Source organism: Dromiciops gliroides, chromosome 1 (genome assembly GCF_019393635.1).
Source record: "Dromiciops gliroides isolate mDroGli1 chromosome 1, mDroGli1.pri, whole genome shotgun sequence".
Lineage (NCBI taxonomy): Eukaryota > Metazoa > Chordata > Mammalia > Microbiotheria > Microbiotheriidae > Dromiciops > Dromiciops gliroides.
In genome coordinates, this window is record NC_057861.1 from 632,006,241 (window position 1) to 632,021,472 (window position 15,232).

General features: G+C 49.2%; 1 protein-coding gene across 1 annotated transcript in view; it reads right to left on the bottom strand.

Annotated features, from left to right (window-relative positions):
• Positions 1 to 15,232, bottom strand: part of PKD1 (polycystin 1, transient receptor potential channel interacting) — a 119,790-nt gene that overhangs the window by 26,789 nt on the left and 77,769 nt on the right. Inside the window, exons 15-23 of the mRNA XM_043993391.1 lie at positions 11,596 to 15,212; positions 10,955 to 11,104; positions 6,900 to 7,043; positions 6,287 to 6,566; positions 4,518 to 4,731; positions 3,653 to 3,812; positions 3,094 to 3,246; positions 2,203 to 2,347; positions 1,161 to 1,775 (exon numbers count right to left, since the gene is read on the bottom strand). Of these exons, the coding sequence (XP_043849326.1) occupies positions 1,161 to 1,775; positions 2,203 to 2,347; positions 3,094 to 3,246; positions 3,653 to 3,812; positions 4,518 to 4,731; positions 6,287 to 6,566; positions 6,900 to 7,043; positions 10,955 to 11,104; positions 11,596 to 15,212 (5,478 nt within the window). The remainder of the gene's footprint in view (positions 1 to 1,160; positions 1,776 to 2,202; positions 2,348 to 3,093; positions 3,247 to 3,652; positions 3,813 to 4,517; positions 4,732 to 6,286; positions 6,567 to 6,899; positions 7,044 to 10,954; positions 11,105 to 11,595; positions 15,213 to 15,232) is intronic.

The following is a 15,232-nucleotide window of genomic DNA, read 5'->3' on the forward strand; positions in this document are numbered from 1 at the left end:
TGTTTTGGGTTTTTTTATGGTGGTGTTAAAAACAACAGCAACAACAAACCAGTGAACTACTAGACTGAATTAGGAGAGCTTAGATCTGTAATCTTGATCTAGGCCAAGTGGTTGTAATAAATGAATTTGTGAATCAATGACTCAGTCTTGGATGGGTCATCTGACCTCTCTGCACTTCCATGTGCACCTGTGTAAAATGGAGATTTCACCTATCAGAGGTAGCAGCCATGGTTTTCTTTCAGCATAGTTCTGACCGTGTCAATCCCCTACTTAATAAACTCCAGCAACTCCCTCTAGGATATCACCTCTTCTGTATGGCTTTTCAAGCCCCACCCTCTCTATGCCCCACTGGACATCTCTCTTCTTTCCTCACTCTACACTTTAGCCCAACTAGGTTTCGTCATTCATGGAAATCCAGCTCTGGGATCTATTCCTTTCATTGGCTGTTGCTTGTGCCTGGAAATTCTTCCTCACCTCTGCCTCATAGAATACCTCTTCTCTTTCAAGATGGCTCTGGAATGGCTTTCTGCATGAAACTGTTTCTGATCACCATCGAGTGGTAAGTTCCGCTCTCCCTAACCACCTTGTATCTGACCACTTCAGATGTTTTCTTTTAATATTTATTCAATATATAGGGGCAACTAGGTGGCACAGTAGATAAAGTACCAGCCCTGGATTCAGGAGGACTTGAATTCAAATCCTGCCTGAGATACTTGGCACTTACTAGCTATGTGACCTTGGGCAAGTCACTTTACCCCAATTGCCTCACCAAAAAAAAAAAATTATTCAATATATCCTTCAGTATGTTGTAGTTTCCCATTAGGACATATGTTCCTGGCAAGAAGGAATGATTGTTTCATTCTTTGTATCTATATTCTTAGTGGTGCCTGGCACAGAGTAGGTGTTTAATAAATCTTGTTGATTGACTGATTTATAAAGTTTACACTGTCTCATTTGATAACTATTCTAGAGCTGCTGAAAGGAGGAAACAATGCAAGGGATGTAAAATCAGTCATAAAGGACAACAAAAGCTAAAACCACAAGAGAAACGCACCACTGCCCTGAGGACCTGCCTTCCCCTCCCCTCTACAGGCAGGGGCCCTTACTTTCTCTGAATGGGAGCACGGGGCCCCTGAGGATGCTGAGCTCACTATACCCACCATTGAGTACAGTGTAGGTAAGCTGGAAGTGCAGGCCGGCCTCAGGGTTGTGGTTTTCTGGGGCAATGATGACACTGACAGACGTTCGAGGCTGGACGATGGCGGTGCTGGAGGAGAGGACTCGGTCCCCACCGCCTCCACTGGTGTTGTTAGATACCTTGACGGTAATGGCCTTCTCGGAGCCCAGCTGCTCTATGGGGATTTGGGCCCCAGCCTGCGTCTGGAAGGCCATGGAAGCCACCTTAGTGGAAACTGTATAGTTATTGATGTAGCCAAAGGGGAAGGGGTTGGAGTCGACAAGGAAGATGAGCTGGATGACATCAGTGAGGTCAGAGAAGGTGCTGTTGAAAGCAGGCGGGATGGAAAATTGGCAATCGGAGGCATTCTCATAACATAGCAGGCTGAAGGGGTCTGAGCGTTTGCCCCGAGCCACAATCTCTTCCCCTGCCAAGGTCAGCGGTTCCTCATTCAGCACTCGTGACTTCATGAGGATTCGCATCAGGTCAGATGAAAGGTTATAAGCCTGGGAGGCCACTAGAAGAGTGAGGGGTTTGCTGCAGAGCTCTGTAGGCTCTAGGACCTGGCTATCTGAGTTCACCAGGTGAATGAGGTCACCTGAAGAAGATAAAAAAAGTGAGGCAGTTAGTGCCAGCCCCATAGCATGAGCCCCAGCATGCAAAGCACTCAGCTGGACCTTCAGCAGGACACATAGCAAGTGGGAGACATGGCCACTGACTATGGAAGCCCTTCATCTTTTTTGGGGGGGTGGCACTGAGGGTTAAGTGACTTGCCCAGGGTCACACAGCTAGTAAGTGTCAAGTGTCTGAGGTCAAATTTGAACTCAGGTCCTCCTGAATCCAGGGCCAGTGCTTTATCCACTGCACCACCTAGCTGCCCCCAGGAAGCCCTTCATCTGATAGGGGAGCCCCTGACTAGAAAAAAGGGCCACTCTCTCATCCCCGTTTCCTTTTCCAGCCCTCTCCCTGGACTTCGCCACCACCCATTCCCTCTGCTAGATTCCTGGGCTTCCCTCCTGGCTGACCAGTGATGTTGAGGATGTTGTCGGCAATGGCCGTCGGGGTCACTGTGCCTTGCGTGGTCTCGTTCTGCAGGATGGCCATCATGTTCTCCAGCTTGCTCAGAGTTTTTTTCAGGCAGGAATAGCATACAAACTCCTTACTTGCCACCTGAAGGGAGAGAGCCTAGTGCCATCGGCTTCCCCTCCTCTCGTTCTCCCACCCACGAGCAGACAGGGGCCGTTGTTTTCTTCCCCAAAGAGGACATCTGAGGGTCTATGCCCCTCCCTGCTTCACCATCAGTCCCAACCCTTCACATTTATTCATCTCCCTCACTCTGCACATCCCTCACTCTTGGCTTCCTAACATTGTGAACCACTGTCTCTTCATTGTTCCCCACCTCCTATCCCTTTCTCACCTTTGCCTTCCCTCCTCTCCTATGGCGGGGCTCATCTGCTCATCACCATTTCCCTTGTTTTGTTTTGTTTTGTTTTTTTGGTGAGGCAATGAGGGTTAAGTGACTTGCCCAGGGTCACACAGCTAGTAAGTGTCAAGTGTCTGAGGCCAGATTTGAACTCAGGTCCTCTTGAATCCAGGACTGGTGCTTTATCCACTCTGCCACCTAACTGCCCCCATTTCCCTTGTTCTTTCTGACAACCTGCATAACCCCAACATTCAGGTAAGGTACCCTGACACTCAGGTAAGTTAAAATAACCAGAGAACCAAGAGGCAGTGATTTAATTTGATGAAAGAAAACACTAATGAAAAGCACCATCAGCTCTCTCTCAGCCACCCAACCTGTAGGAGAAACATACGTAGCCCCCGATCACTTTCCCTAGGGCATCCTGCAGGATGGGTCTGAGCTGCTATGGAGGAAACAGGGATGTATGGAGAGGGAGTAGGGTGCCTCAGTTTACCGTGCACTGGGCCAGGGCGGCTGAAATCTGCTGAATATCATCCACAGTGTTGACACGAAGGGAGACGAGGATCTCGGTAATGTTTTTGCGCATCAGCACACGCAGGTTCCTCTCGTAGCTAGCCTCTTCCTCTGAAGATGTCACCTGTTCATACTGATGGGAATGGAGGAAATGGGTGCTTCATAACAGCACGGAGAAACCTTGGGGTCTGTACACATCTCACATACATCTCCAATTCCCTTGAGTAACTAATGGTCTTTAAAAACAACAGCCTCTGATCCACTGACAGAGGGCTGGGGCTTTTTCATTTCCAACTTTGCATGCCCAGCACCTAGCACAGGGACTAATAAATGTTTGTTGATCGACTGATCTTCAGTGGTTGGTGGTCAGGGAATAGAGAAGGCCACTGAGAGGCGTCCTTTATGAAATCAGTCTAAGTACCTCAGCACTGATGTCTTAAACTTCAACCACAATGCTGATCAACTGCCATGGGGCTGCCCAGTCTCTCACCTCCTCCCTTGGTTTCCCCATCTGGGCTAGGGGCAGAGATGGCACTGACCTCATTGAGGACGGTGATGAGGGCCAAGGAGTACTCGATGACGTGCTGGGGGTCGGCCTGTTTCACCAACCCCGGAAGGACTGTCTCCGTCAAGCTGTACAGCCAGTGGGTAAGACAGTGGAAGCCAGCAGGAGGCTCAGGCAAGGTAATAGGCAGTGACCTGGAAGGGGAGAACCAGGTGAGGATGAGGGTGAGGGTAAGGCCTTGGTGGCAGTGACTGCCCAAGAGCAGATGCTGGGCTCAGAAATGAACACCCCCAGCAGAGCCTTTGGACCCTCCCCATTCTCAACTCTTTCATTTTAAAGATCATGAAACTGGGGGCAGCTAGGTGGCGCAGTGGATAAAGCACTGTCCTTGGATTCAGGAGGACCTGAGTTCAAATCCAGCCTCAGACACTTGACACTTAACTAGCTGTGTGACCCTGGGTAAGTCACTTAACCCTCATCGCCCAGCAAAAAACAAAAAAAAACACCAACAAACAAATAAAGATCATGAAACCAAGGTCAAGAGGAGGTAAGTAGTTAAGTTCACACAAGTAGGAAGGGGCAGAGCCAGGATTCAAATACAGATGCTCTGGTGTCAAATCCAGCAACCTTCCACTGAATCAAACTGCTGCCCAAGAATGATCAAGTTTTCCCCGGTGATCCTTTCTGTCATCTATCCCAACCCTTCCTATAACCCTGCCAACTCCCTGGGGGCCTAGCCCAGGGCTTGGCCGACCAGGGGCCCTCAGATTACCTAGCACAGTGGCTGGCATATAGTAGGTGCTTAATAAATGGATAATGACTGACTGACTGACTGGATGACAAGACAATCTTGGGTAGGCTGGTGCCCCAAGGTTCAGAACGCCCCTTCGCCCCCTTACCTGTTCAGGGCTACCACGGCAGCACCTAACTGGTCCTGCACCACTATAGAGAGGTCCACAGTGAAGTGGGTCTTAAAGCCAGGGGGCAACACAGCTCCATAGGCAGAGAGACTGCCTTTGTAGATGCAGAATTCTTCACAGTAGCCTTGATGGCAGCGCCGAAGAAGCAAGGAATACACCAATGGGGCATCCTCATCCTCTGTGTCCCGCCAGCCTGCAAGAACCACAGCTCAGCACTGTCCCCCCAGAACCAGCAACTTCTGACCATCCTACCTTGTTCTCCCTCACCCTGGCCCACCCTCCTCCACACCCTTCCACGGACACACCATGACAAGAATCAGCACCCTAGGGGCAGCTAGGTGGCGCAGTGGATAGAGCACCAGCCCTGGATTCAGGAGGACCTGAGTTCAAATCCGGCCTCAGACACTTTACACACTTACTAGCTGTGTGACCCTGGGCAAGTCACTTAACCCCAACTGCCTCACCAAAAAAAAAAAAAAAAAAAAAAAGAATCAGCACCCTAGGTGAAGAGCAGTGATGGGAGCCAGGTGGAAGGAAGGAAAATAAGGCAGGGATAAATGCTTCTTAAGGATCTACTGTGTGCTAGGCACTGCGCTAAGCACTTTACAAATACTATCTCATTTGATCCTCCCGACAACCCTGGGAAGTTGATGGAGTGGGAAGGGGACAGGTAGAAATGGATCAAAGCCATAAGCAGGAATTTGGGAACCTCTCTATTGAAACTGATCTCAAAAGTCACCAGTGACCTCCTAGTTACCAACTCCAATGTTTGGGGATTTTTTGGCTTTAACCTCCGGGATCTTTAATTTTGTGGCAAATTCAGCTGAAGGGGAGGAGACAGAAGATAGTTCACTCTTTGTGGGGAATCATGACAGTGGCAGGTGGGCCCTGGGGGATGATGAGGCCCCTCTGGGCTGGGGTTGTAGGACGGCTTCAAGGAGGAAGTATAACCCCTGGGGGGGGTCAACATCTTGGAGCAAAACCCCAGTGGTCCTGCTGTAGTTATGGCTCTGAGATGGCTCCACTATGAGACAGAAAGGCTGCTCCTCCTGTTCCCTGCCTTTAAATCTCGACTCCTCTCTCTCTCATGTGAGGCAATTGGGGTTAAGTGACTTGCCCAGGGTCACACAGCTAGTAAGTGTCAAGTGTCTGAGGCCGGATTTGAACTCAGGTCCTCCTGAATCCAGGGCCAGTGCTTTATCTACTGTGCCATCTATCTGCCCCCTCTTCTCTCTTTCAGTATCAACCTTGTCCCTAAAAGTTTACTGTGCTTATAGAGGTCTAACGTACTTATTGGGATCACAGAAACTGGTGTTTGTAGTGTGTCCTCACCCACCTCCCCCTTTCAACAATACAGTCCACCTAGGGCAGGGGCCTCACCTTACTTGAGCTTTGCATTGACAATGCCCCTCCCCCACACCCCCAAGATCTGGTAGTGTTCTCTTTGTGGTAGATACTTCATGTTTGCTGAATGAATGAATCAGAGGTGGTCCTTTGTGACTTGAGAATCAATTCCTGGGCTCTCTCCCCAGCCTTTCTCCTTTACCCACTGCCCTGATTCAGTGTGTGATCTTGGACAAATTGCTTGACCTCTCTGGGCCTCAGTATATCCCTTTGGAAAACAGGCCTGTTGTCCTGACTACATGAGTTCAACAAATGAAAAGGTGTGATGTTCTGTGGAGTGGACACTTTTGAGGAGCCTGAGTGTGATTATTGCTGGTGGCTCAGGGGACAAGGAATGCTCTCACCTGTGCACTCAAAGTGAACCTTGGTGGTGAGAGCCCTGATGGCCTCATGGGGGAAGAGGCGGCAAGAGCCCCCAATAGGAGGGCGATTGGGGAACAGGTCAATGGAAGCAAAACCTTCCTCCTCCCCGGAGCAGCCCAACACAGTCAGGGTGAAGGTGTAGCCCTCTCCATCGCGGAGCACGCCTCGCCTCAGTACCAGCCGCATGCCTGAGCTGCCTGTCGATGTTGTCGACTCATCCAGTACTAGGGATTTGTTGCTGAATGTCTGGGCTGCCCATCGCTGCCAGGTGAGACAAAAAATCATGTGTATATATGTATGTGTGTATGTGTGTGTGTGTATATATATGTATGTATATGTATATATATGTATATATAGACATATATATGTACATATAGACATATATATGTATATGTATATATAGACAGACAGACAGACAGGGAGAGACAGAGAGACTAAGACAGTTATACACACAAGAGACAGTTACGTATACACAGTCACAAAGAAACATGTAGATTCAGACTCCTGTAGGTGGGAAGAAACCTTAACCAATGGTCTCATGTCCTGCCCTTGTGTGGCCCCGTTCTCATCCCAGGTGTGTCCCTGGCTCCTTACCCCTCGCTTAGAGCCACTACTGCAGTTGTGGCAGGTCCCCTCCAGGTAGACATAGGAACTCTTGCTCACTTCATACACTGACTGTGCTTTGCAGGAAACACATTCCAGCGACACAATGGGCACCAAACCATTCCTGATCAGCACCTGGAGAAAGGAGATATCAACAGAGTGGGACAGCTGCCTTGGCCTGAAAGTCCTTCTGCCTCCATTCTCTCTCCCCTTTGATCCGTCCTTTATTTGATGCTAATATCATCCATGGCAAACCATAACAGGACCTCTGCCTAGCTCCCAGGGGCAGGTGAATGGGAGTGCCATTAACTTCCCACCATCCATGCCAACAGAGGGCAAAGCAGCCAGACACCACAGGAGCAGCGGGTATGACATACCTCAATGGATATGTGATCTTGACATTGTGGGTATTCCTTCCAATCATGTAAACCAGAACCCATCCATGCCTGCCCCTCATGAATAACTCTTGCCCATTTCCTGTTCTACCATAAACCCCCCAAAGGGGTGAGTAGCTATAGAGGGGCCCAGTTATTCACAGGCCACAGTATCCAGGAAGATAATCAGTAACAATATTCCTGGTCTCTGATATCTATGTAGGGATGTGCAGAGTAGAGGTAATACATAAAATAAACTACAAGCTTAGAGGAAAATGAAACCTCACAGTATCTCTCAGACTTAGCAGGGTGTGACTCCTGACTGGAATACAGCAGTGGATGAAGAGACCTTATTTAAAAACAAGTGATTGGGGCAGCTAGGTGGCGCAGTGGATAGAGCACCAGCCCTGGATTCAGGAGGACCTGAGTTCAAATCCGGCCTCAGACACTTGACACTTACTAGCTGTGTGATCCTGGGCAAGTCACTTAACCCCAATTGCCTCACCAAAATAAATAAATAAATAAATAAATGGAAATTACTTTAAAAAACAACAAGTGATTGTATATGAAATGGTAGAGCATTCTAGAACAAGAAGCTGCACTTCTACTTCTAGCTGGTAGGAAGGAAAATGAGGGAGAACATTCTGGTGAAGTTCAATGCAGCAAGAGGCATACATAATCTTGTAGAATGTTGACGATGGCCTCCATTGATGCTTTTTACCCAAAGCCCCATTATGTCACAGAAATAACCCTATGTTTACTTTTTAAAAATCATATGGGGGGGCAGCTAGGTAGCTCAGTGGATAAAGCACCAGCCCTGGATTCAGGAGGACCTGAGTTCAAATCTGGCCTCAGACACTTGACACTTACTAGCTGTGTGACCCTGGGGAAGTCATTTGACCCTCATTGCCCCACAAAAAACCAAAAACTAAAATAAAAAAAACAACAAATAAAAAGTCAAATAGATATTCTTTTGATATTGATATTAAGTTTTTGATATTGATATAATTTTGTTGATATCACTTACATTTCTCATTGCATTCTACCCTGAATACTCTTGCTTTTGAACAGAGCCATCTCATATAATGAAAAAAAAAAAGAGGAAGTTTTTTTGTTTGTTTTTTAAAGGGGAGTGGAGAGGCCCTGTGTTTGTTGAAGGGCCTATTGTGCCAGCAGAGGGCAAACTCGGACAAGTCTTAGTGAGCTGGAAAGCTTTAGAGTGCTGTCCTCAGCCAGAGGGAGTCACCAGCTGCCTTCAATATGCTGAAGTCATCAGGCCCAGACCGCAGCCTAGGTATAAGGGAAAGAAGGCAGGCTCTGGATTCAGCCCCGATCCTGACTACCTGTTTGACCTTGAGTAAGGGGTTATACTAGAAGGCAACTGAAGTCCCTTCTAGTCCCCAATCCATAATTCTGTGATACTAGGGTACAGAAAGAACTGTCAGACATCATCACTGAACCCTTAAGGGACCTTTGAAGGATTATAGAGCATGGGAGATGGGCAAATATTCTCATTTTCCAAAGGGATGAAGGGAAATCTTTTCAACTATATGCTAGAGGAGCTTGACTTCAATTCCTGGAAAAACTATAGAATGCCTTATTATAGGGATGTTTTTGGAGCACCCAGAAAAGGGAGTAGTGATCACTAAGAACTAATGCAGCTTCATGGTGGTTACTAAGTAGGTAAATCAGGATAATGCTGTCAAAATGGTAATGTGCATGACACAGGCTCTCATGATATCCTTGTGAACAGCTAGGTGTCACAGTGGAATGAGCACCAGGCCTGGGGTTGGGAAGAACTGAGTTCAAATCTAGCCTCAGATACTTCTTAGCCATGTGAACATGGGCAAGTCACTTAACCCTGTTTGCCTCAGTTTTCTCATCTGTAAAATGAGCTGGAGAAGGAAATGGCAAACCACTCCAATATCTTTGCCAAGAAAACCCCAAAAGGGGTCATGAAGAGTCAGACATGCTGAGCATTTTACAAATATTATCTCTTTTGATCCTTAGAACAACACTGGGAGCTAGGTGTTATTATTATCCTCATCCTATTCAACACTTTTATTTTATTTTATTTTTTTTTTTGCAGAGCAATGAGGGTTAAGTGACTTGCCCAGGGACACACAACTAGTAAGTGTCAAGCGTCTGAGGCTATTCAACACTTTTATTAATGACTTGGATGAAGACATTGATGGCAGGCTGATCAAATTCACAAATGACATGCAGCTAGCTCGTATCAATCATTCACATTTATGTTTATATTTATATAGCACTTTAAGGTCTACAAAGTGCTCTTTTAACAACAACCTTGTGAAATAAGTGGTATAAATAGTTACTATTTCTATTTTCAAAGATGAAGAAACTGAGGCTCATAGCTAGTAAGAGGTCCAGGATTTGAACCCAAGTCTTCTAACCCTAAATCCAGTATCCTTCCCACTGCCTCGCACAACTTCACACATTGGATGACAGCCAGGATCCCCAAAAAGTCTCAGCAGTCCACAACAATGGGAACCGTCTAAGATGAAATTAAATATTGTGGGATAAATGCAACGATGTATACTTGAGTCAAAAAAAATCAATGGTACGGAATGGGGGGGGCACTGCTATATAATAGTTCATATGAAAAAATTGGGGGGGGGCAGTTTACTGGACTGTTGGAGGTCCCAGGAAATTCCTGTTCAAACATGCAACCAGGGGGCGGCTAGGTGGTGCAGTGGATGAAGCCCCGGCCCTGGATTCAGGAGTGCCTGAGTTCAAATCCGGCCTCAGACACTTGACACTTACTAGCTATGTGACCCTCGGGCAAGTCACTTAACCCCCATTGTCTCGCAAAAAAACCCAAAACAAAACAAAAATGCAACCAGCTGAACCAGATGCCCTCTGAGTTCTTTTCTAGGTGGAGCAGTGAAAAGAGAGCCAGGTCTGAACTCACACTCTGGCTTCAGACACTTACTAGCTGTGTGACCCTGAGCAAACCATTTCACCAGCCTCAGTTTCCTCAACTGTAAAATGGGGATAATAACACCACCTATGTCCCAGGACTTCTGTAATGATTAAATGAGAACATAATTGTAAAGTTCTTAGCACAGTGCCTGGAATAGAGTAAGCACTGGAGAAATGTTAGCCAAGCCTAATGAGCCCACCCCCTTGAAGGAAGCAACACCAGCCCTGACCCCAAATGAAAAAGTCATTGCTTAATTATCTCTCCCTTGCAGGTCAGCAGTCCTTTCCTTCTTTGTCACCCAGCTGGGTCCTTTACTAATACTGAGAAAGAAGTAGAATCTGTCCCGGAGAAAGTGCAAGGGAGACAGCAGGGATGTGTTTGTTTGCATATAACTTTGTATCTGAATATCCATTTCTGCACCATGGAGAAACAAGGAATTTGGATTGTCCAATATTTGAGCTGATCCACATTTCTCTTTTCCTTTTCTTCTGCATGATCTGGCTATATCACTTCCTCCCCAGGCTATATAACTGAAAGCCCCCAAGACCTGCTTCCCTTCTTTCACCTTGTAAGAGAGGTCACCACGCTGGAAGGGGTACATAAACTTCTAATTCCTGGACTTGGATACCTTTTTTTTTTTTTTTTTTAGGTAAGCTCACCCATCACTTGGGTAGGATATCCAAGGAGTATTGCCTCCCTAGAGAGGGGTCCAGAGCAGTGATACTCACCGTCTGATTGGTCACTTCTTCCTTTCTTCCTGCCTTCCAGACAGTCAGGTTGAATGTATATTCGACGCCAGCCTCAAGCCGCTCCTTGGGAATGGTGATCATGCTGCTCCCCCGGGGGCCAAAGTTTAAGGGACACCCTCCAGGATGACTCTGTATACCACCAGGTGGGATGGAAAGGGAAAGAGAGAAGCCGTCAGACAGACAACCATGGCCAGGAAGGGGAGGAGAAGGCCTTCCACAGAGCTCTCCCATTAGGGAGGGAGCTCTCCCAAGTAGGAATAGTTAGTGTCTGCCCCATGAGGTACTCACTCAACAGATCCCCTTTCTCATTTTGACTCTATGTGCAGGGGGATGATTATTACACAGAGTGTCCTAGCATAAATGATGCAAAGACTATCCTGTAGAAGGATTAACCAGGGGCCCACAATTTTTTTTTCAAGGGTCTCTGGTGGGGAGTAGTCGCTAAATTAGTTTCCCATTGGTTATCCCTCACTCCTCCTATTAGTCCCCTTAGGTACAGAGGGATATGTGTGTCACTGATAATGCCCCTGCCTGTCCCAATCCCCACTGTTCTGTGGTCCCTATTGACTGTCCCCATCCCCAACCATGCCCAACAGAAATGCCATGGAAGCTCAACTGACCTTGGAGGAGGAGACACAGGCCCAGTGGAAGCTGAGGAGGGTCTGGTCGCCATCCTCCAGATTGGGATCATAAGACTTGCTGCCATCAAGCACTAGATCCCGTGTGTTGGACCACACTCTATAGGAGCCCCCATCAATGATGGGGACGAGCCGGCCAGGTGTCACAGTCACATTGGCCTGAATGCTGCGCGATAAGGGTGTATCCCCAAAAGACACCACAAACACAAAGCAGTAGTCACCCACAGCCAGGGCCAGCCGTGGCACAACCAACTGAGGCCGGCTCACGTCCACTCCGGGCAGTGGAACGTGGGCAGAGTGCCGATAATGTAAGCAGCTGGCTGCCCGGTACACCTGCCAGTGGTATTCAGTTTGGTAGGTGACACAGCCCCGTAAGTTGATGTGTGCCTCCAGGTAGCTGCGCTGAGACCGACGCATCACCACCTGGGTAGGCAGGGCCACCTCTACCTCTGGCTCCTCACACTCCAGCACTCGTACCGTCACGGTGGCCTTGGCCACCAAGAAACTAACCAGGTTGGAGGCATTGACCTTTATGCTGTAGTCCCCAGGGAGCAGGTAAGTGTGGTTAGACAAGGGTGTGGAAGTCATTTGGGTCTGGGACCCATCTCCAAAATCCCAGTGATAGAACACACGCCGAGGGCTGGGTGTTGTGACTGCCTCAAATTGTGCTGATCGGTTTGTGAAGCAGCTTCCAGGGTGGAGATCCACAGCCTGGATGAGGTCCTGAACCTCTATGGTCCTGGTGAGGTTGACGCTGCCCAGGTCATTGAAGGCACGGACATGAATCTCAAGGTGGCCAGCCGCCACAGGGGTGTAAGCCACCTCTCGGCCAGAGAGGATGACCAGAGAGTCACCCTGAACCTTCTGCAAGGAGAAATACCAGGCGTACGAGACTCGTGACCCCCTCTGTACCCGGGCTGTGAAATTCCTCTCCCCACCCGTAGGTATGCCAAGCTCACAGCAGCCCACAATCTGTAGCCCACCGATGGCTTCCAGGACAGATATCCGCACCTGGACCTGCTCCCAGCTCACATGATTCTCTGCCTGCACAGTCACCATGTAGTCGCCCACTCTAGGGAAACTGTGGGAGAAGCTGGGCCCGCCCAAAGCTGTGGCGACTCCCCCGCTGATCAGGAGCCGGTAATTGACATCAGAGCCCAAGGTCAGGCGGATGCTGAAATGGACGATTTCCCCTGGTTCTACCACTCTGCTGCTTGCCCAGAGCTCTAGACCCTGGATGGGATCCTCCACAGTGATGTTACAGCTGGCTGTGGTCCAGCTGACAGCATTGGAGGCATTAAGCCTGATGGAGAAGGTACCAGCATTGGGAAAGACCATAGCCATTCTTTGTCCACTCCTAGTGCTGTCTAGCAATTCCCAGGACCAGCTTATGTTGCTCCCATGCTCCAGGTCCCCCCAGAAGCGAACAACAGAGCCCGAGACCACAAAACTGCTGCCTGACTCCCCACACCCAACGGTGAGGCCGGCCACAGGCTCCTGGACATCCACGGAGACTGTGGTATTGACTGAGCCGAGTTGGTTCCTGGCGATGACAGAGACTGCCCACAGCCCAGGGCTGGAAAATGAATGGACAACAAATGGCTGTGTGGATTCCACAGATACTCCTTCTTGCATGAGCCAGGCAAAGGTGATGCTGGTGCCACTGGATATCACAGCACTGATGTTGACAGATGTATTAACAGCAACAGGGTTGGGGGAGGCAGACACTGTCAACTGCCCCACATTCTCCACAAACTCAAATGTCCTGTTGACTGTCGCACTTCCCAGCATGTTGATGGCCTTTAGCTGGACATGGTAAGTGCCAGCCTCCAGGACAGTCAGTGGGAAAACCTTGCCTTGGGCAGTGAGCATGGGAATGCTCTCCTGCTGCACTGTCCAAGTGTAGGAGATGTTGGTGCCATCCTTCACTGCTGCCTGAAGCTGGAGGGTGCAGTTGGTAGGGAAGTAGCTCCCATCACCCCCACCCAGCATCTGTAGCCCCTCAATCTGCTCCAGTACATAAATGAAGATGCTGTCCTGCAGGGAACTGACCTCATTCTCAGCAGTGACAATGATATTGAAGGTTCCTACAGAACGGAAAGTATAAGATATGGTGGAGGAGCCCGGGATGGGGGTGCAGCGATCACACAGGACCCAGGAATAGTGCACATCACTCCCTGCCTGCAATGTGGTACTGAAACTCACAGAGCCATTCAGGGGTACCACCGTCCGGCTGGCGTTGATGTTCAGACCCTGGACCCGCCTCTTGACTGTGATGTTGAGCTGGGCTTCACTGCGACTCACCTCATTCCAGCCCACCACACTGACCGTGTAGCTGCCTGTGTGGTTGTAGGCGTGGACGACCTGCAGGCCCTCTTGCCTCTGGCCATCCCCCAGGTCCCAGCTGTAGCTAGCTGGGCTCCCATTGCCCATAACTGAGAACAGGTAGGGCTGGTTTAGCTCGAGTACATGAGAGCTGTTGACCTCGATGCTGGTGATGCCCATGGGTTCCTGCACCTCTACGAATGCCGTATCATTGTCTGAGGAGACATTGTTGGACACCGTCACTGTAACCAGGTAGATTCCGGGGACCTTATAAGTATAGCTCACCTCAGTGCCTCCTGAGCGGGCAGAGTCATCAGCCCCAAAATCCCAAGAATAGCGGTAGAAAAATGGTGGGAAAGCCTGGACTTCAAGCCTGGCTTCCTGTCCAAGGCGCACAAACTGTCTTTCAGGTCTAAGGGTGATGTTGCTGACCTCAGGTTCCACACACACACTGGTGAAGTAATGGGCCTTGTTGACAAGGCTGGACAGGACCAGCGACAGAGGGAAAACCCCGCTGCGGGTAAAGTTGTGAGTCACTGTGGGATGGCCATGAACGGTGGCCTTGGATGAGCCGTCCCCAAAAGTCCAGTCAAAGACATAGTGTGTATAGTCTCCAGTCACACAGGCAGTCAAACGGACTTCGGGCTGCTCGGGGATGCAGGATGAAGGCTCAATCTTCAGTACTTCTAGGACAAAAATGTGGATGGGAAGGACCTGGGAGATGTTGCTGACAGGGTTGGCTGCGGTCACCTTGATGGTGCAGTTCTCATCCTGTAAGTAGACATGCTGGGCAGAGGCCTCCGGGCCAGTCAGAACTGTGCCATCTCCCATATCAAAGGTCCACGTAATATTGTCCCCAGCTTCCACCGAAGCGTTGACAGTGACAGTCATGCCCTTTTCTGTGGCTGCAATTGGATTCACTCGCAGTCCCCGAATCTCCTCAAATACTCGGACAGAGAGGTGTGTCCTCACACTGCTCACAGTGTTGTTGACCATCAGGCTGATGTTATACACCCCTCGGCTCATGTAGGTATGGTTAACTACTGCCTCACTCTTCAGCACGATTGGGGAGCCGTCCCCAAAATCCCATGTGTATAGGACACCAGTTGGAGAGGGCAGAGGGCATGGGGTAAAGGTGATGGGGTAGCCCACCACCAGGGCTCCACTGTCTGTCTCCACAGTGACATGGGGCAGGGAAGCCCGGACACTCAGAGGTACCTGTTGGGTCAGATTCTCAAAGGTATTGAACACAAACACTGTGAGGTTATAGTCACCTGAAAGAGAGAGATATGGG